Source organism: Ictalurus punctatus, chromosome 19 (assembly GCF_001660625.3).
Source record: "Ictalurus punctatus breed USDA103 chromosome 19, Coco_2.0, whole genome shotgun sequence".
NCBI lineage: Eukaryota > Metazoa > Chordata > Actinopteri > Siluriformes > Ictaluridae > Ictalurus > Ictalurus punctatus.
Window position 1 is genome coordinate 4,028,655 of NC_030434.2, and position 20,424 is coordinate 4,049,078.

Genomic DNA, 20,424 nt, shown 5'->3' on the forward strand with positions numbered 1-20,424 from the left:
ACTTGAGGCCCAATACTTGTAATGACAGTAAACAATACCTGGATTAATAAATGCTAATAATGTTTTGCTAATATCACATGGTGACAATATGCTATTGTTACTACAGTGGTGCTTGAAAGTTTGTGAACCTTTTAGAATTGCATACATATCTGCATAAATCTGACCTAAACACCATCAGATCTTCACACGAGTCCTAAAAGTAGATAAAGAGAACCCAATTAAACAAATGAGACAAAACTATTACACTTGGTCATTTATTTATTTATTTATTGAGGGAAATGATCCAATATTACATATCTGTGAGTGGGAAAAGTATGTGCACCTCTAGGATTAGCAGATTAATTTGAAGGTGAAATTAGAGTCAGGTGTTTTCGATCAATGGGATGATGATGATGATCAGGTGTGAGTGAGTGAGCGTCCAGTTTTATTTAAAGAACAGGGATCTATCAGAGTCTGATCTTCACAACACGTGTTTGTAGAAGTGTATCATGGTACGAACAAAGGAGATTTCTGAGGACTTCAGAAGAAGAGTTGTTGAAGCTCATCAGGCTGGAAAAGTTTACAAAACCATCTCTAAAGAGTTTGCACTCATCTGTTTACTACAATATGTGAATTTACTAACCTATTTATAATATGTCTAATATTATGTCAGTTATCAGTATTGAAATGTAATATGAAAATGTGAATCATAAGTTCCACCATTTGTTAAAATGATATATTGTAAAGAAAGTATACCAATGAAATGACTGTCAGTAAACTCCAAGGATTCAAATGGTCTATTTACTATACAGCCAGAAACCAAATAAATTAAATCAAATGTTCAAATAAACATTTTTATGAAAGACAAATTTTTTGTGGGGTCACTATTAATTCTTAAATCAATGTAAAAATATTTACAAGACTGGCCTGGTAGCTAGTTATATTTTTGCACATCCAGAATGTTGACCTAAGTATTTCACTAAAATTGCTGATTCACAGTGCAGGCAAACTGGAGGCCCGCTGCATTGTCGCCTGGTACGGGTGAAGGGGCGGACGCCGCTCCACTTAGCTGCTGCGCCTGGTGCTGGCTCACGCCGTTATACGAGTTCATGACGCTCGGAAGGCCCATGGCCTGCATGCAGGACACGGTGGAAGGCCTTTCATGTTGATGGCGCTCATGTCGTCGCTCTCCATCTGGCATGACGCGTATGACGACGTGGGCCACGGATGCGGCGGCTGAGCGAGCGGCCATGCGTTATTCATGAAGCTTGGTTGGATGTACTTAGGAAGCAACAGGTATCCGTAGCCATCTGCACCAAACAGTGACTTGCCGGGCTTGAAATGGGCCTCTGAAGGCCTGAAAGGCCTCTCCATCTGCCGTCGGCGTCTGTAATTCCCCTTCTCAAACATGTCCTCCCATGCCGGGTCCAGCATCCAGTAATTCCCCTTCACGCGGCACTTTGATGAAGCACCTGTTCAGGCTCAGGCTATGGTGGATGCTATTCTGCCAACCCTTTTTGTTCTTCTCAAAAAAAGGGAACTTTTTGACGTACTGGTAGATCTCTGACAGGGTCAGGCGCTTCTCCGAGCTCTCGCGTATGGCCATGGCAATGAGTGCCACGTAGGAGTGGGGTGGCTTCTGGGACGGGTCCGCTATCTCCGAGCTCGTTTCGGTCCGGACCGGCACGTCCTTCACAAACTCCTCCGTCTTTACCGCGTTGGTGTCATGCTCCATCAGGGCCATTGAGTCACCCTCTAAGCCGAGGTAAGATGCCATTGTTCCTGAAACATAACAAAATCAAATCAAACACTAATTGAGACAGGTTACCGTGGAGATCAGTCACTAGAGTATCAGTGTCCTCTTTTAAAGTTAAAGCATTAAGATGACTGTATGCAATCCAATATTTAGAATTTCTTGACCCTTATGTTCTGTTTGGGGTCTATATGACCCCAGACCCTCTTCAAATAGTAAAAAAAAGTTGTTGTTTTTTTTAATCCTGATATTTCATGAATTTTTCTAATGTCTGTTATCACATGACTACACACATGATGTTTGGGGTCAGTAATAAATGTTATTGAGAGCAAAGGATTTTCACATGCTTTGAAGCTGTTTGATACCTAAGGTGCAAATCTCTCTCTCTCACACACACACACACACACACACACACACACACACACACACACACACAATAAACACAAAGGTTTATTTCACAATTATAATGAGCATTTTCACACTTTAAAGATTGGGGTAACAGTGACCCCAAACGATGAGGAAGTGAAGCAAATCTCATCAGAACATAAGGGTTAATATGATCAGAACAATTAGAATAAGATAGGCTCTTTGTTTTTAATGTAGCGCAGATAAATACCAAAGCTGAAGCTCATTGGTATAAATTGCAATATTTTACAGACACCACAGAGCCCCACGAATGTGTAACTGATACAGTTATTAAAATTAAATACAATTATTACAATCTAACATAAAGCATCTAAGATCTAAAGACACTGCACATATACATTAAAGAGTAACTCAGCTTCAGTCTGGGGGAAGTTTCAGTTTGGGGTGTTTTCTGTGCAGCATAGGAAATTATATACTATCATATCATTATCTCTGTATATTCCAATAAGGTCAAGGGCAGATAAGTGGCATCTGCGGGTCTCTAAAGGGGAAGCACAACTGGAAAGATTTCTGTATATTCGTCACATAGCTTTCACCTTATCTCCAAGGCCATAACACGGATCCAGCGCATCCGGAAAGTATTCACAGCGCTTCACTTTCTCCACATGTTGTTAAGTCACAGCCTTATTCCAACATGGATTAAATTCATTATTTTCCTCAAAATTCTACAAACAACACCCCGTAATGACAACGTCAAAGATGTTTGTTTACACCCTTTTTGTCTTCTGGAGAACTTCCAGAAATGTATTCTTGGCGTTTTCTCACCCGATTTCTTGAGGAATTTCCCTGAGATGCTTTTTAAACAGTATTAAAGGAGTTCACACCGACGCCGGACTCTCATCGGCGGCTTTTCTGAATATTTCACTCCAATTTTTTTTTTTTGTAAATAAAATTTCATTTCTTTCATTAGAAAACTATGTTGGCACAATTATATTTTTGTCTACGACACTGATTTCAAACCACCTTCAGAGGTTTTTAAGACCATGAGAAACATTTCATGTGGTTGTTTGCCATGTCCGTATAGGTAACAGGTACCCAAACGTGATGATTAAAAAAAAAGCATAACAGAACTTTACCCGTCGCATTAAAAAGAGCTGGCCACTTCACTTTTATTTCAGACACTGGAGGCTAATCTTCAACTACCTCCTGTCTCTGGAGAGAATACATACTGCTCATGGCTGAATCCACAAAACTCATATCTGGATTTCTCTTTTTCATCACTTTGGTCTTCCAGTGTTTTCCGGTCTTTTCCTGGGGGAGGTCTGGGAGAAAGTTCGTTTGTTTTGCTGTCCTTGCAGTTCTTCACAACCTGCATCTCTTAGTTTGGGTCTGTAGTTTCCCATCTTCCATGTCGAACTTAACTTCCACCCATCTGATGATCCTCTTTCTTTCAGACAGGGGTGTTTATCAGCTAGCGCAATGGCCACACTTTTGATTTCCTCTTTGTCTGGGTAGGCTTTGAAAGCAAACATCACTTCAGCAAGTTTCTCCAGTATTTCGGTCTACACGTCTCGGGACATTGTCAAGAGAGTTCCATCGGTGCTGTAAGCCTTGTTAGCATGCTTTCGTCTCAGCTCAACATCATATGAGAAGGTGGGAATGATAAAGTGAGCAGGCCATGGATGTGAACGACTCTGAGACACAGATGTTTACTCGAGACGAAGTTGATGGAGAGGATGATGTAGACAATATTGCAGTGTCCAAACTTGAGTCTGAAAATATATCAGAGGGACTGAATAGGATCCTCAGCGTCGCCTTCTCTTTGGGTTACTGATGCTGTGTTCAGTTACTGATGCTTTGTAGCAAGAGCGAGCAAGATATTTTTAAAATTCCGAACATCACGAACCACTCTTTTAAAACAGCTGTGCTTGGCTTCGAAGCGAATAGTCCAGAGATCTCCCAGTGGTCCAAATTTACGAATAAGTTCAGGTTAGTGTTCTAGAAAATGATGCTTGGGTAACAGACTGAAGTCAGGAAAGGCCTCTTTTAACAAGCACCTACGAGATGAGATTTTGAACTCCAAGTAGTGCAATATCTCTTCTGAAAAATGTCCACAAGACAACATTTCAACAAAGTCTTTTAGTTCCTAAACAACTTTCCAAGTTATCTCATTCTCAGGTACTTTATCAATGGCAGGAATCGCAACAAAGTCCAATTTTCATGGCAGTTACCCCCTCTTGAGTGTTTTGATGAAAAAAAAAGAAGATCAAAAGATTTTGGAATTTGTTGAGGTCTGTTAATTTTATCACAACGTTTAAAAGGAAAGGCTGAATAATTGAGCTGAGATCATCCAATGTAAAATAATGTTTGGAAATGAAAGCTTCAAGGCATCAACACCGTTCCTTTGGTACAACCCCGTCCAATACATCATGCATGAAATCTGGGGGAACCCTTGTGTTGTGTGAAAATAAGAGTCTGTTAAGTACACAGTCACTTTTTACACCATCCACAGAAACCAAATCTGTCCCCTTGTCCAATTCCACAAGGATGTTTTCATGAACTGTTCGGAGTGGGAAAACTTCCTCTCTCACCTCATGGATGTCAATTTCTGAGCGGCTGGCCGAACAAAACCTACTAAATTTATCCACATTGAAGTTCTGCTGAAAGCCACCGAGTGAACGCACACCCAAATTGTCTGCAGCACATACAGTACAGTACCTCTAATCTTTTCTCCCAATTTTTGAACATATATTCCATGTTTTTCTAGTACTTCTGTCTTTAAGCAATGCCTCAATTATAGCATTGTAGCCATATTTTTTCACATCACTACTATAAGAAAGGCAAGCCAGATATATTGATTGCACAGATGACTTATACCGAATTGATCAATTTGAAACACCCAATAAACTGCGGAGACCTTAGGCTTCTATCTAGACGTTCCTAATGGATTACACACTTACATCATCAACGTACAATCCCAAAGCTATACTCAGATTTTCTGAAGACAAGAACTGATCCTCTTTACAATATAGGCCATCCCTGTACGTTTTAAAAAGTTGATCTAAAACGTCAGTGTGGTTTAACAGCTCTGACAATATTTGCAAAATAGGAATATAAACACACTTTCTTGAAGAAGATGCATCTATTACATATTCAACAGGCTCAAGCACTTTAAAGTTTTCTTTGTAAAAGAAAACTGTTCTTTTGTATTCTGAACCAAAAGGGCCAGTCTGTGTCAGAGAACTTGAAAAGTGGTTTCAGAATGATCTCTTTTATGGCATCGATAACTGTATTGCGTATGATACAGCTGTGCTTGCACAAAACCTCTTCAATTAATTTTGGGGCAAACTCTTCCGCAACTGAGAAAATACTGCCAAGTTCATTTGCAAATTTTGCAAATTATTCATTTTATTTTACACTTAAAGACTTACATACTTAAAGAATCTGCTTAAAATTGAATAAGTGCAAGCATAGATATCAACACAACCATACAGGAGTAAAGTAACTCAGAGCAATGATGAGTTATCTTTTCCTTTGTTGTTTTATTAACTTTAACGATATTATAGGCGATGCATTGTAGTATACGACTGTTTTCATCCACTTAAGATAGGACTTGGGCTGTAAATTTGTTTACTTGACCACTCACCTGTGTTAACGCAAGCACACATCACAGAGCACGCGCCCACACAGAAAGCATGCGGGTGCCCGAATCAGACAGTTCAGTGATGGGAAGTTCGGATCATTTTAATGACTCGGATCTTTGAATCTCGTTCAGCAAAATGAACTAATCTTTTTTTTTTTTTGAGTCACTTCGTTCATTTCAGCAGAATAAAATTAAAATGTTACATGTTAAATTCCCCAACACATCTAGGACTTGTGCAAACGTTGATCACATTTGGAATAAAAAATAAACTATAGGCTAATGCAACCAAGGCCGAATTATGAGAAACAGAAATGATTAATTAATAGCTTAGCATTAGGCTACGTAGTCTGTTAGTTCACCTCCCGATCCGAGTCGTTCTTCTTTTGTCACGTCATACTTGTCACGTCTGTTCCCCGGAAACATTAATGATTAGTTCACGCCTCACGTCTTCAGGTTCGAGGCATTCGTTCATCACGTGACTGCCCCATATTCTGAATGCAGTGGGGCTGTGAAGTGATGAACGAACGACTCGAACCAAAGACTCCAGAGGTGAACTAATCATTTCTGTTTCCGGTACAGAACCTGTGGGGATGTTGCTGTGCATGCGCGTTCAAAAATGAACGAATCACTCTCTGAGACAACTCGTTGTTCCCGAATCATTTTAAAGATTCATTGAAAATGAACGAATCGTTCATGAACGACACCTCACTACACAGTGCGTGAGCACTTAATTAAGTTCTCTCTCACAGTTTTTGCTCTTGTAACACCACACACTTCTAGATTCTAGTTCTAGATCCTTCACCTCATTTCAGTTAAAGTGTGATGTTATGTCGGGTGAGGTGTGAGACACTGAACAGCTTGTACTGACATCTAAAGACACATATTATGGAGGGTCTTGTTGTGTCTATGTCTTGTTTTCTTTACTGTAACAAACCCTCATTTACTCTCTAAGGTTCTAATAACGTATATCAACTAACTTGTTCCACCCAGCGCACTCCACTCCACTGGCTTCCTGTAGCCGCCCGCATCAAATTCAAGGCCTTGATGCTCACCTACAAGACCTTGTCTGGAACAGCGCCCCCTACCTCAACTCTCTCCTGAAGGCTTACGTTCCCTCTCGCAATCTGCGATCGATTAGCGACCGACGCTTAATAGTGCCTACTCTGTGTGGATCAAGGTCCCTTTCCAGAACCTTCACACTAACTGTTCCTCAGTGGTGGAATGAACTTCCAACCTCAGTCCAGACCACAGAATCTCTCACCATCTTCAAAAAACAGCTAAAGACCCACCTCTTCCGTCAACACCTAACCAACCCATAAAATGCTAACCCCACATTTTCCTAAATTTTTTTATAATAATAATAATCTTATACCTCTACTCTATGCACTTTGCTTCTCTAGAACTCGATTAACAGATCTTGTATGGTAGCACTACTTGTACTGTTCTCTGCTTGGTTTATCACTTTTGTGCTTGTATTTTCTCATTCGTAAGTCGCTTTGGATAAAAGCCTCTGCTAAATGAATAAATGTAAATTAAACTGCTAATCATAGACGTTCACATACTCCTGCCACTTACAGATATGTGATATTGCATCATTTTCCTTATTAAATAAATGACCAAGTGTAATAGTTTTGTCTCATTTGTCTAACTTGGTTCTTTTTGTCAACTTTTAGTACTTGTGTGAAAATCTGTTGATGTTTTAGGTCATATTTATGCAGAAATATAGAAAATTCTAAAGGGTTCACAAACTTTCAAGCACCACGGTATACTTACAAGATTTGTACTCATTTGAAGATAAGAATTGTTCAGTGGTTAAGCCGTTGGGCCACTGATGGGAAGGTTGCGAGTTGAAACTCCAGCACTGCCGAGCTGCCGCTGCTGGGCTTGAGCAAGGCCCTTAACCCTCAACAGCTCAGATGTATAACTGAAATAAAATGTAAGTCATCTGCCAAATGTCATAAATGTAGTGATGATCATCAAAAAGCTACTTTTAGCCAAAGCTGTGGAACTGGGATGTACATCAGTCCTTCAACATCACCAGCTGCCAATGTACTCTTTTTCACTGAAAGGACGGAGAGAGTTGTGTATGGGACTAACGAGACTAAAGAATTTTTGTCATGGCAGACAAGGGTGCCGAAAGATAGCCTCAAAATGTCCAGTTTGTTTTGTACAAAGGTCTCCCAGGCCTTTTCATCTATGTTAACAATTCCAGTGATCTACCACACGTCACTACCACGTTTCCGTTACCCAGACATTAGTGTCATGCCATGTTACTGTTAGAGTCTTCTACTCATTTTCTGGATTGGTGGTAATTTTATGGATCAACATTCCACTCCACTCCATGTTACTGTGTCTCCATGTCTGTGGTATTTCTTGTTCACAGGTGTCGGGATGTTCATTTTGTGTTTTTCCTAAATATGATGATTTGTACAGTAGTAGCTGATTAAGGAGCTGCAGTTATTATAAGAGCCTGGGCTGCATTCTGATAAGGGTTGGACTGACTGATTTCTTTCACATATAAATGAAATAGTCTTATCAGTTGTGTCTCTGATGTCTCAGTCCTTCTCAATCATTTATTCCTCTTTTTTCCCCTGTTACACATAGGCCTTTAGTCAGGCATACTCCATCCAGAGGAAGGTAGCAGAGGATGGTGAGACCAACGAGGAAGCACTCCTACAGGAGTCGGCCACCAAGGAGGCGTATTACATCAGCCGTCTGCTGAATCAGCAGACTGAACTGAAGCACACTCGCTCTCAGGCTTCCAACATGCAGGAAGAGAATGAAAGAATGGGCACCATCTTGCAGGAACTTAGAGAGGTACTGCCTCAAGAAAAAGCTTCCCTGGTCGTCTTCTTTTACAGCTGAGGTTCTCAGTTCTCAGGTCTCATCTGTGTTTTGATTTTTCATCTGCTCCTTCCCCAACATCACACCTGAACCAGCGAATAAATGGCTGCAGAGTTCTTGAATACGTGGCTCATTTGTTTTGAGAACTGTAACCGAGTACAAATATAAACAGCCTGGGAGTTTTCCATGATTAGTTCCAGAAATTTGTTTATATTCCAGTTTGCTAGTATCTAGCTGTCTAACTTTCTCCCTCATGCTGTCTCTCTCCAAAGCATTCTTCTTCTCTTTTTTATAGAGCAGCGAGATGCTGGAGTTACAGAGGAGCAGGATGAGAGAAGAAGTGAGAGAGTATAAGTTCCGAGAGGCTCGGCTGCTGCAGGACTACACCGAGCTTGAGGAGGAGAACATCACACTGCAAAAATTGGTGTCGACTCTCAAACAGAACCAGGTATGTGAACACGGACATACCCCAACACACCACTGCGTATACGGGTTGAAAAATAAGTGGTAGTTGTATGGAATCAAACCACAGTTATTCATCTCCCTCAAAGGTGGAGTATGAAGGTCTGAAACATGAGATCAAGGTCTTGGAAGAGGAGACGGCCTTGCTGAATAGCCAGTTAGAGGATGCACTGCGCCTGAAGGATATCTCAGAGAGTCAACTGGAGGAGGCACTTAATGCACTGAAGAGTGAACGTGAGCAAAAGAACTGCCTGCGTAAGGAGCTAGCCCAGCACTTTACCCTGTGTGACGGACCTTTCTCTTCAGCTAGTGCCCACCTGGTCGCCCTCGGCTCAGCGCCCCCGAGTGGCACTGCCACCCCTACTGCTGTCAGTTCTCCGGGAAGCGAGGATGGTGGAAAATGCAATGGACTCCTGCTACAGGGTTCAGCTGGAAAAGCACTGGGCCGACTAAATGGGGACTTCAGGGGACCAGGTCAGAGAAAACTGAGCGACTCCATGACCCCTGACCTCTTCAGTGAGCTTCACCTCACCGAGATTCAGAAACTTAAACAACAACTGCAGCAGGTGTGTTTATTTACAACTCGTTTTATTTATGCACCACCCCATAGTTACAGTCCCCTCCGAAACTATTGGGACGGCAAGGACAATTCGTTTGTTTTTGCTGTAGACTGAAGACATTTGGGTTTGAGATCAAAAGACGAATATGAGAAGAGAGTTTAGAATTTCAGCTTTTATTTCCTGCTATTTATATGTAGATGTGTTAGACGACAGCTCATTTTGTATCAGACCACCCATTTTATAGAGTAAAAAATATTGAAACATGTGACTAACAGGTGTTTCTTGTTACTCAGGTGTGTTCTGTTCGATCGATTGCTTAAACAATAGATAGGTCTGAACATCTACTCTTGGATTTAGCCTTCAGTTTACCCTGTGAAGACTGCATGTGTTGTTAAAAAGGATAAGGCAACATGAAGATCTGACAGAGCTGTCTATTGGACAAAAACAAGCAGGACAGTCAATCACTAGAGTTTCCAGACGCAGTAATAAAGATACACAAGAAGTCGTCACTGGCAGTAAAAATGAAATGTAAGCATGGTTTGTTTGTATTTGTAAATAAACAACATGATGCCTGATTTACTTTTCAGGTGGAGCAGGAGAAGACATCTGCACTGAATAGCCTTCAGGAGTGTGAAACACAGCTACGACACACACGGCGGGCCCTGACTGAACAGTATGAGAGGGCGCAGCAACTCCAACGGCGAGTTTGTACACTACACCAGCAGGGAAGTGCCACAGAGACTGGTGATGAGGACAAGCTGGAGGCAGAGGTGAAGGGCCAGTCATGGGCATGCGATGACCTGGAGCACCTGGGTCTGGAACTATTGCAGTGTAAGTACAAATTAGCAGTGACCGAGGTGGTGAGCCTTAATGGTGAGCTGAAGGACCTTCAGGAGAGGCATAAAGAGTGTGTGGAGCGGGCAGCACGGGCAGAGGAACATGCCAAGGTCCAACTACAGACTCTGGAAGCACAGGTGGCTTGCCTGGAATGCAACTGCCGTGAGGGGAGGGAGAAGGAAGTAGCACTTCAGCGAGAGCTGAAGAAAGCTAATGGTTCTGCTTTGGAATGCCACAGTACCCTGGTTACAGCCCACGAGGAACTGGCCACCTTCAGCGAGGAACTGGCACAGCTGTACCATCATGTCTGCATGTGCAACAATGAAACACCCAACCGTGTAATGCTGGATTACTACCGCCAGGGACGGACCCCCCCACGTGCTACATCCACAGGTCTTAAAGCACAGGATGACCATCGGGTCTTCTTGACACCAAGGCTGGCGCGCCGTCTGGCGGCTATCAATGCTGCCACGTCTTGCACTTCGACGCCAAGTGACTCACAGAGCCCCACAGAGTCACCGTCCAAAGATCCCCTCAACTCGGAGGACAGCCCAGGGCGCACAGTGCTGAGCTCGTCCGCTGTCAGTGCCTCTTCATCATCGTCGTCCTCGTCGCCAGCACCTGATTCACCTGCAGGCTCAGACACCCGGCGCGAACCCATCAACCTCCACCACCTGAATGCCATTATCCGCGATCAGATCAAGCATTTGCAGAAGGCCGTGGACCGCTCATTGCAGCTGTCTCGCCAAAGAGCAGCTGTCCGTGAGCTCGCACCACTCTTTGATAAGGAAAAAGAGGCTTGTATGGAAGAAATTCTCAAGCTTAAGTCCCTGCTGAGCACTAAGAGGGAGCAGATTGCCACCCTGCGCCTGGTGCTGAAAGCCAACAAACAGGTAGGCTCATCAGTGCTTTCTGTTAGATGGCATCCATTGATGACATTTGCTGACTATAAGGATTGCACTGTGGGTGTACAAAACTCTGGGAAACCTGATATGCTTGTTTGTTTTTGTCCTTTTCGAAATCCATATTGTAAGGCCGTTCTTCTTGTAGGCCAATTATTTTGGTCACTTCACCAACCCTTAAGTACCGTACCCCGTATTGAGTTATGCATTCTGATGTCAACATGGCAACAGGATTCACTGATTTGCCCAGTAGATGAACTTCCATTTTTCATTAGGCTAACAGTGAAACAGTAAAATAATTTCATATGGTTCATAGGGTTTCCTCCGGGTACTCCGGTTTCCTCCCCCAGTCCAAATACATGCACTGTAGGCTGATCGGCATGTCCAAAAGTGTCCGTAGTGTATGAGCGTGCCGCATGCCCCCTGGGATAGGCTCCAGGTTCCCCGTGACCCAGTAAGGATAAGCGGTACAGAAAATGGGCGGATGGGTGGAATATAATATAGCATAATATTAAAAATCATACTGATTAAACATGTGGTTTCCATGATTATGTGACAGACTGCAGAAATGGCTCTGGCGAACCTGAAAAGCAGGTATGAGACTGAGAAGAGCATGGTGACTGACACAATGATGAAGCTGCGTAATGAACTGAAGGCACTAAAAGAGGATTCTGCCACATTCTCCTCACTAAGAGCCATGTTTGCCACACGGTGAGAGCATGAAGAGCAGGAATGTGTAACAGCATAAATGAACACACAACTCAAACTGAGACAGCATTTGTAAATGTTCAGTTCACTGCATGAAGTTACTTACGATATCATTAGAAAGATCATGTTAAAACTAGTGGGTGACATAATAATAAGAAGAAGAAGGAATGAATTATAGTAACATTTGAATCATTTGCCCTGTTATATTCTGTCCCTCCTGCTTGTCCCCTTTGCCGCACTTTCTCCAGGTGTGATGAATACGTAACACAGCTGGATGAGATGCAGAGGCAGCTTGCAGCAGCTGAGGATGAGAAAAAGACACTGAACTCCCTTCTCCGTATGGCCATTCAGCAAAAACTGGCACTAACGCAGCGTCTGGAGGACTTGGAGTTCGACCACGAGCAATCACGCCGCCCCCGCATAGGCAGGACGGCCAAACTGAGGACCACATCACCCAAAGTAAGTGGAACAGCCACCTTGCCCCTTTCTGACACCTCGTCCACAGTATCTGAGGCAGTTGCAGAAACCTCATCTATCTCATCCCCTACCGTAGTCACTCCTTTGCTGTCCTCTGACCCAGGCAGTCCCCCGGCTCTGGAAGCCCCTTCCTCTCCCGCCTCATCTTTTTCCTCCTCCTGGACTCCCCCGGTTACGCCGTATAGCCGGGGCCACACCCACTGGACGGTGGGTATGCGGGCATATGTGGTGGAACCGCACTCCTATGGTGTGGACATTCATACCACCAGTATGTCCCGAAGCACCAGCTTGGCCCGTCGCTATGCAATTGAGTCGGTCTATTCATCGGGTTCACTCCCCCCCTCCCCCTATCGTTCGTCCATCCTGGGCACTTATCGCTCCACCTGGAGCACGCCCAGATCTCGTCCACTCTCCACAGTCCTAGCGCACCCCACCCACACAACCAGATACACTTCCCCATCTTCCTCCTCCTATGGCCCACCATACCCAAGAAATTACACTTCTCAGCACCCCCGCTACTGAAGGCTCGGCAGGGTGGCACAGAGAGGAGGACAGACTGGTTTCCTATTTTTATAGTTTCCGCTGCACTCTGCAACTTTGGTGACTGTTTTCTGCTCAGGGATTTTGTGGAGCACAAACGGCTCTGCCTTCCTCCAAGAGACAGTTAATCGGTTCTCAGAACACTGTTCGCTGTTTCCGACCTCTCACGCAGTTCAATCTGAACTGAACTTGGTGGGCCTTTTCAGTGCAAGCCTCCGAAGTCAGAGATTACATTTACTTTTACGAAAGTGTCAGCTGTGTTGCTTTAAAGCATTGTTGTCTTGTTTAAATGGGAATATATCATTATAACAAACCATACAATTTACATGAAGGGGTTTGGAAGTGTCTTATTAATTACAGAACCAAGAAATATGCACTGTAAAATCCATCACTGTGTAACAGCTGTATGACTTTTTAATACTAATTCAGCTTCTTTTTTTTTTTCTTTTTTTTTTTTTTTTTAACAAGACTGACTTTTGAAATCTTGAATAACGAGGGGTTTTGTGTAAGTTAGGCCTTTCAGTATCATCTCCTCTGCTTAAGCATAACCAAGTCTAGCTTTAGCGTTGGTTTGTGATTTTCACTGTTTTTCAAGCTAAAGGACAGTGCCCTTTGCTGCAAAAATACAGATTATTTTGTTTTCCCCATTTTTGTCGGTAATCATTCACAGTCCGTGACCTGTTCAGAGTCAGCGTCACGTCATAGTCGGTTTGCCCATGTTCATTTAAAGCACTAGCAAACGTGCAGACATGACCATTTGCCATAATTCCATTTACACGTAGCTAGTTGATGACTCTTGGCTTTCATTGGTTCATATCATTTCGTGATGAAAAAGCAATCAAAGAGGCAGAACAACGAGCCTGCACAGTTTAAATAATGTCTGGAACATTTCAATAAAGACTGAATGTAATCTTTACTAAGTGATATCTAATGTCTAATATGTCTAATATACACAACAAATCTCAGGGAATAGCATTCTTGGTCTTGTAATGGTGGCATACGGTGGCACAAATGGCATAGGTTATTTGAAACATAAACAGTGTATTATTTTTTGCTTCTAAATTTATGTTTATGTATAGTATCCCATGAATTGGGTTTGATTTGAATCAGATTGTTTTGCCCTTCACTAATGGCGCATAATATTGTCTCCAAATTGTATTGCCAATCAGACGGTTCTATTTACCATTACAACTCCACACTTATTTACAGTCATTTCGATAGTGATGAGCAAGAGCATTATTAGCATCCCTCTGTAACATCCTGGCAATTTTTTTTTTTTCTATCCCACCAAAGACACTGAAGGCATATGAAAGCCTTCATATCATCTAGACTTCTGATTATGCAATTTAGAACAGCTTTGTCTGAACCCGCTGTCTGAAGCATTTGACAAGTTCCCGATTTCCACCTCGTCCAGCTTGACATACTCCATTAACATTCCACATCATGTGGATTTGTGCTACGTTGTTGACAACATCGCACGACCCTCACAATACATGGTACCTCAGAAGATCATTGGCCCCTGAAGCATATAATGTACAATTAGGGCTGCTGTTATCCATGAAAGTTGCTGTAATTAACATATATAACATACATGTTGTATACTGCTCTGGCCCGGCAGTTTTCTTATTGCACAGCTATGAAGGTAGAAGGTTAGAGGTCTTGTAATATTGTACAGTGTTGTGCGGTGGTTTCTGGGGCTGGTGGTCAGATAGGGAGGAACGGTAGTCTAGTGATTTTGTTGAAGCTCTGCATGTGCTCACGCGTTTATTGTCATATTGGGATAGAAACGTTTCAGAGAAACCTCTCAGACCTCCTCTGTGTGACACCCCTTTCTATTTTGCACCGTCCTTAAACACACACACACACACACACACACACATACACACACATATTACTAATATCTTGTCTGTCCCTGCCCCGCCACCCCCTCAATGCAATTCGGTTCCACTAAATAGCAGTTCAAGTCATTGACCGCAAACATGTCAAATGCTTCAGTACTGTAGTTGTCTCTGTAACGTCGCAGACATCAGCTTGTTTGTTTTTTGTGTCTTTTTCAACCTCTAATTAATATCGTACTCTGGGACTTTAGTCCCAAGTCAAGACCATTACTGTATTTTTGTCTTTTCTACTGGGTGTAATGTGGCCCACGGCATTAATACTACTACTATCAGAGGGTCTTTCCATAGGCAGACTGTTATTACTGAACATACGCATGTGTCAATACAGAATACAGGACATCCCTATCTCTCCAGTGCATTGTGCAGTAAACGTGGTGTGTATATCCTTCATATTTATTGTAAATAACACATAAAAGACCTACAGTGATTAAGTCTTTGTGTGCGTCATCTCATGTTGTACGTGGAGAAAGGGGTGGCCTGAAATGTTTTCACGATCATGCAAGTTACAGCAACTTGTTCCAAAAGCAGAGCGTCTTTTCATTTTCATACGTCAAGCCATATTTGAGATTTACACATGTTGCCGTGGATGTGTCCGTATTCCTTCCAGTCACACCAGACAGGACCATTCTGAAGTATGCAAATACTTGTGGTGAGAGAGCCATATAGGAATCGTAGTTTCCTGACTGAATGGACTGTTTAATCCGATCACGGTTTGAAACATTCACAAAACTATCCCAGACTGGCCAAATCTACACTAAATACTATATGAGTACATTATTTGTTTACAGATTGGATCGGATTTTGGAGAGTGAATTAAAGACCACCCATACTTGTGAGAGATAATCTGGCAACCCTGACATAAACGTGCAAATTTTCAGCAGCAGTGTGTTTAATGGTGCAGGAATTTCTACCTTTAAAACAGGTAAAGCAAACACACGTATGTACAAGTGGGCCTGGAGTTATTAAGAGAAAAAGCAGGTAGGATATCCAGTGCTATGGAGTGAAAGACGTCCTGAGCAAATGTAAATATCAGGGGTGTAACGATGCATCATGACACGATGCACAGTGGAACAAAAAGTCTCCATTCTATTGATAATGCAGTGGCACTGTTTGAACACCAGAGGTCCCACTCTGCACAACCCATAGAGTTCAAATATAGCGAGAGCGCCGGTCAGTCACATTCTTTCATGGAGAGCCTGGGACATCACCAGGAATCATCTGCACTTGTGAAGTGACCGATAGCTAACAACCAAAACACATTATAGGATATATGGATACACAACCATGTTATAACCGTCAGGCGTTGCTATGGTGCTCGTTACATTTTGGTCGATCATTTTCCCTGGGTCAGAGACATTTTTGGGAGAATCTATAAAAAATAATAATTTAAGATATGGTCAACCTGTAGAACATTTTGTTTATAATATTAAACCTCCTGTTCATAGCAATTTTTAACATTTATTTCATTTTATACAGACAAAAATGCACATTGTTTTGCATTGTTTTTTGGATCAGAAATAGTCTCTCTTTTTTTTTTTCTTCATTAAAATGTTGTTGAAAATATTGTGAGACTGTAATTGAATCAAACTGAATCATGACCAGTGTGTATCGTTACACCCCTACTGGATACTTAAGTAAACTATGTTGATTTAATCATCAACATTAGCTAACTAGCTCATATTGGTTTGATACTATTACTATTATTATTAGTTAAAATAGGCACTGAAAACATGATCGGGTCTAACCCGTACGATTTATTTTGAGCACGTGCTTGGTTAAAGGACAGGTCAGGGAGGAAATGGCATGGGGTCTAGAGTTTTGAAGTGGGGTGGGGGTGGGGGGTGGTCTGAAGGCCAACACTGAGTCCATGAAAATGTCAAATCTCAAAGTGCAGAACTCGCCCAAAACCTCCAGTGGGTAATGTACAGTGCTATACCAGGAACCCCCTTAAAGGGGACCCTATCTCGCTAAGCATGTGGCACTTGCACAAGTTTTATTTTGAATGGTTGCACTTTATAAAATGAAGAGAACTTACCTGTCTGGATGTCAGAAAACAAGAAGAATTGGCAAACCACAGGACACAGAACTGTGATGGGTGGTGCAGAAAATCTAATAACAAAACAACCGAGGCCAAGCCATAATGTAACGCTAAAAAACATCCTACTGACAACCACGTCGTTTCAGAGCATGTAACCTTCACTATAAAATGCTATGAAAATAGGACATTCTAAAACCCTTTTTTGTGGATTTCTAATTCTGTATAAAGGCATCTGGGTAACATTACGGCAATTAAAAAAAAATCAGCCTTGGCCACAACACTCTGAATGTGCTCAAAAATATTCTGAATATGCACTTGTGTGTAGATCAGAATTAAAGAGCACATGCTTTTCACTTCAGTACACACCGCCTGGTAAGTAATATGAAGTGTGTGTGTGTGTGTGTGTGTGTGTGTGTGTGTGTGTGTGTGTGTGTGTGTGCGTGTGCACGAACCCTAGTGGTCAGATGTCTAATCTGTCAGTCTTTTCCAGATTGTCAGCAGTCTCCTGCCCCACTGTCGCCAACCTCCTCACAGCTAAGATTCAGCCAGGCCTCACCAAACAGCAAGTAATAACACAACACTCTGCCTTTGCTTTCACCTGGAGTGAAGTATTAATGAAACCTACACAGCAAAATGAATGCTAATTTATTAGAGCTTTGTTCTAAATTAATCCAGAGTGAAAGTGCATCTATCAGAAAACAAAGGATTCAATAAAAGGGTTCAGGTCCTTTCTTTAAGCCCGTCCACCGAGACTGCAGCGTTTAGTAATAAGTCATGGCCATTTACTTTGATTTAGTTTGAATAGATAGTACACGCATTATGTAGCATGTTGGCTTGTCTGTTCTTGCTTTCTGTGCCTCATGCGATCAGATGGCTTATGGTGTTATTTTGCAGGTGTGGTGTGGAAGCAAACCTCCAGAAGGTCATTGTATCTTGTCTTCCATTGAGGAACTCCAGCCTTCTAATCTACCTGTACTCCCACCCAAGCTGAGCCTTGTGCAGCAAACCAAATATATACCCAAACTAGTGTCGCGATCATAAATGCCTTCCAGTACGAGACAGCTAAGGAACTTATAATGTCAAAACAACATCATTCTATGGGATTTTTGACCAATCCCATGACAAAAGTTTTCTAATGCCACGTCTCACTTCAGCGCAGTGAACTACCTCTCTTTTCAATATGCTTAATTATTCAAATACGGACGTCTCACACGTTACACTGGGAATGTTGCATGCTCATGACAAATCATCACTACGTCTCCCTTTTTACGCATTCGCACTCTATGGTTTGTGTTGCACTTTATTTTGAAGCGCATATTTGGCGTCTTCGTTTGTCCTCGCAGTCTTTCCTTCTCACCGCAGTCTCTTAGATCAATAAGCACAACTGAGCATTCCAGCGCTGGCAACGACTTTAACTGTTAACCAGGAACCGTGATATCAGTGCTACAGATGGACCACGCTACCTTACCGACCCCGACACTGCTGACCCTATGAACTATTATGAAATGATATCTTGTGTAACAGTGTGATTTCTTATTTGATCTCAAATACCCCTTAATGTCTTAATGAAGATGTCTATTTACAGTGATCCAATGTAAGGGCATTGCTATGCATGTGAAAGTGCAGTGTATTAACTGTTTCTGTACCTAATCTGCTCCTTGTCTATAACTGCTGACACTCATAACAAACTGCCAGATTTGACTGACTTCTTTCTGGAAGTCCCTTTGTGCATTACATCAGCAGGAGGAATAAACCAGTCATCAGTGGAATGCATTCGGTTTCACTGTCTTTCCCTGTCAGACTCCATCTTATACTCCAGTACTGTACAGTACGGTTCATTGCACATTGTCATCGAGTGCGTCCGAATCATTTGCTGGTGGACTACTGTGAATCACACTGGTTATTTGCACAATTTGATCCTGTCTATGACTGAAGGATGCCTTCAACACAGACAACAAGACAGATCTCTGGCATCAGTGAAAAGAAGACCAAGGAACAACACTTCAGAATAACGTGTAGTCGTACTTCTTCTATTTACTAATTTTGAATATAAGCAATTCAACTAATGCATCTGATAAAAATAAAAAAAAATGAATAAAGCAAAAACGTGTCTATTAGTTATTTTGTAATTGTTGCAAAATTCTAAGAAAAGAATAAATTATAGGAAAATGATCCATTTATGCCATCATGCTACCTTATTCCGACGATCTCTAATTCACCTCATGCACTGGAGGAGACAATGACATCTTAGCAAGTAAACATATTCTGAATGTAGTAAAATGGAGCTAGGTTCCTACAATACAATAAAGCAAATATAAGCTTATTAAACCTATTTTAGACATTTTTTTTTTACTCATTTCAAGCGTTGAATGTTCTTATTCTAATGGCAGATAACTTCCTTCTATTGTAAATTTCCTACTGACCAGAAGCCTTACCATGTTGCCAGGACCCATGCTTTAAATTGCTGGGGTCTGTTTGTTTGTTTACTTACAGTTTTGGCTCCTGGTATATTAGATTAGATTTGTAACAATAACTGTAATGATATCTTGACTTGGAACAAGGCTTCATGGTTTCTAAGTGGTACCATCCTCAATAATCTCAAGTATCTTTAGGATCCATCCTCAGCAACAGTGAGTGGTTTCTACGTAATGAGAATTCCAAATAAGTAGGGCATGAGGACGGATCAGGCAGGTCGGAGAGCATTAGGGGTCAGGATCCCTTGGTATCTCAGGAGTAAAATGTGTAGTTTGAGAATCAATTAGGTATTCTAACTGTCCAGTAATGGTTAAGGACAATGCACGTTGTGTGCGGAGTGCACACTACTGACCACATGATGTCGCTTTAGCGTAAACTTTAAATAATTATTTTTTTTAAAACTACAATAAATATACCGTTCCGGATTTTACTGTGAATACACAATCACCATCCACTTGAAAAAGAACATCTGTACACCTGCTCATTTATGCAGTTATCCAATCAGCCAATCACGTGGCAGCAGCGCAGTACATAAAATCATGTCCTTTACCGGGAGATTGTTGAGAAGAATCTGCTGCCATCCACCAGGATGATGAAGATGAGACGTGGGTGGAGCTTCCAGCAGGACAACGATCCAAAGTGTACAGCAAAGCAAACTCTCAATTGGTTTCAGAGAAATAAATGAAGGTGTTAGAATGGCCGAGTCAATCACCTGACTCGAATCCAACTGAACAAGATTTAAAGACAATATGTTTAGAAGAACGGACCAAAATCACACCTGAATACTGCGGCCCATTAATTTCCTCATACAGGAAGTGTCTTGAAGCGTCATTACAAAAAAAGTCTTCTCCACTAAGTATTAAATACATTTCAGTTAGTGTGTTCAATACTTTTTTCCTGTCTCATTCACGTTCAATACACGTAACTTCATTTATGGACTTT

The 20,424-nt window shown here is 41.9% G+C and overlaps 1 protein-coding gene and 1 pseudogene across 2 annotated transcripts in view; one reads left to right on the plus strand and one right to left on the minus strand.

The window, feature by feature from the left end:
• Positions 1-19,102, plus strand: part of LOC108279457 (protein bicaudal D homolog 1) — a 31,052-nt gene extending 11,950 nt beyond the window's left edge. Inside the window, exons 2-9 of one of the 2 annotated variants that reach the window (XM_017493721.3) lie at positions 8,346-8,558; positions 8,881-9,033; positions 9,137-9,613; positions 10,195-11,337; positions 11,906-12,057; positions 12,303-12,513; positions 17,498-17,573; positions 17,902-19,102. In XM_017493721.3, the coding sequence (XP_017349210.1) occupies positions 8,346-8,558; positions 8,881-9,033; positions 9,137-9,613; positions 10,195-11,337; positions 11,906-12,057; positions 12,303-12,513; positions 17,498-17,545 (2,397 nt within the window). In that variant the 3' untranslated portion in view covers positions 17,546-17,573; positions 17,902-19,102. Of the gene's footprint in view, positions 1-8,345; positions 8,559-8,880; positions 9,034-9,136; positions 9,614-10,194; positions 11,338-11,905; positions 12,058-12,302; positions 13,532-17,497; positions 17,574-17,901 lie in introns of those variants that run through there. The other variant, XM_017493720.3, reaches the window with a different exon arrangement.
• On the minus strand, positions 279-6,277 carry LOC108279458 (forkhead box protein L2-like; annotated as a pseudogene).
• Positions 19,103-20,424: the final 1,322 nt, after the last annotated feature.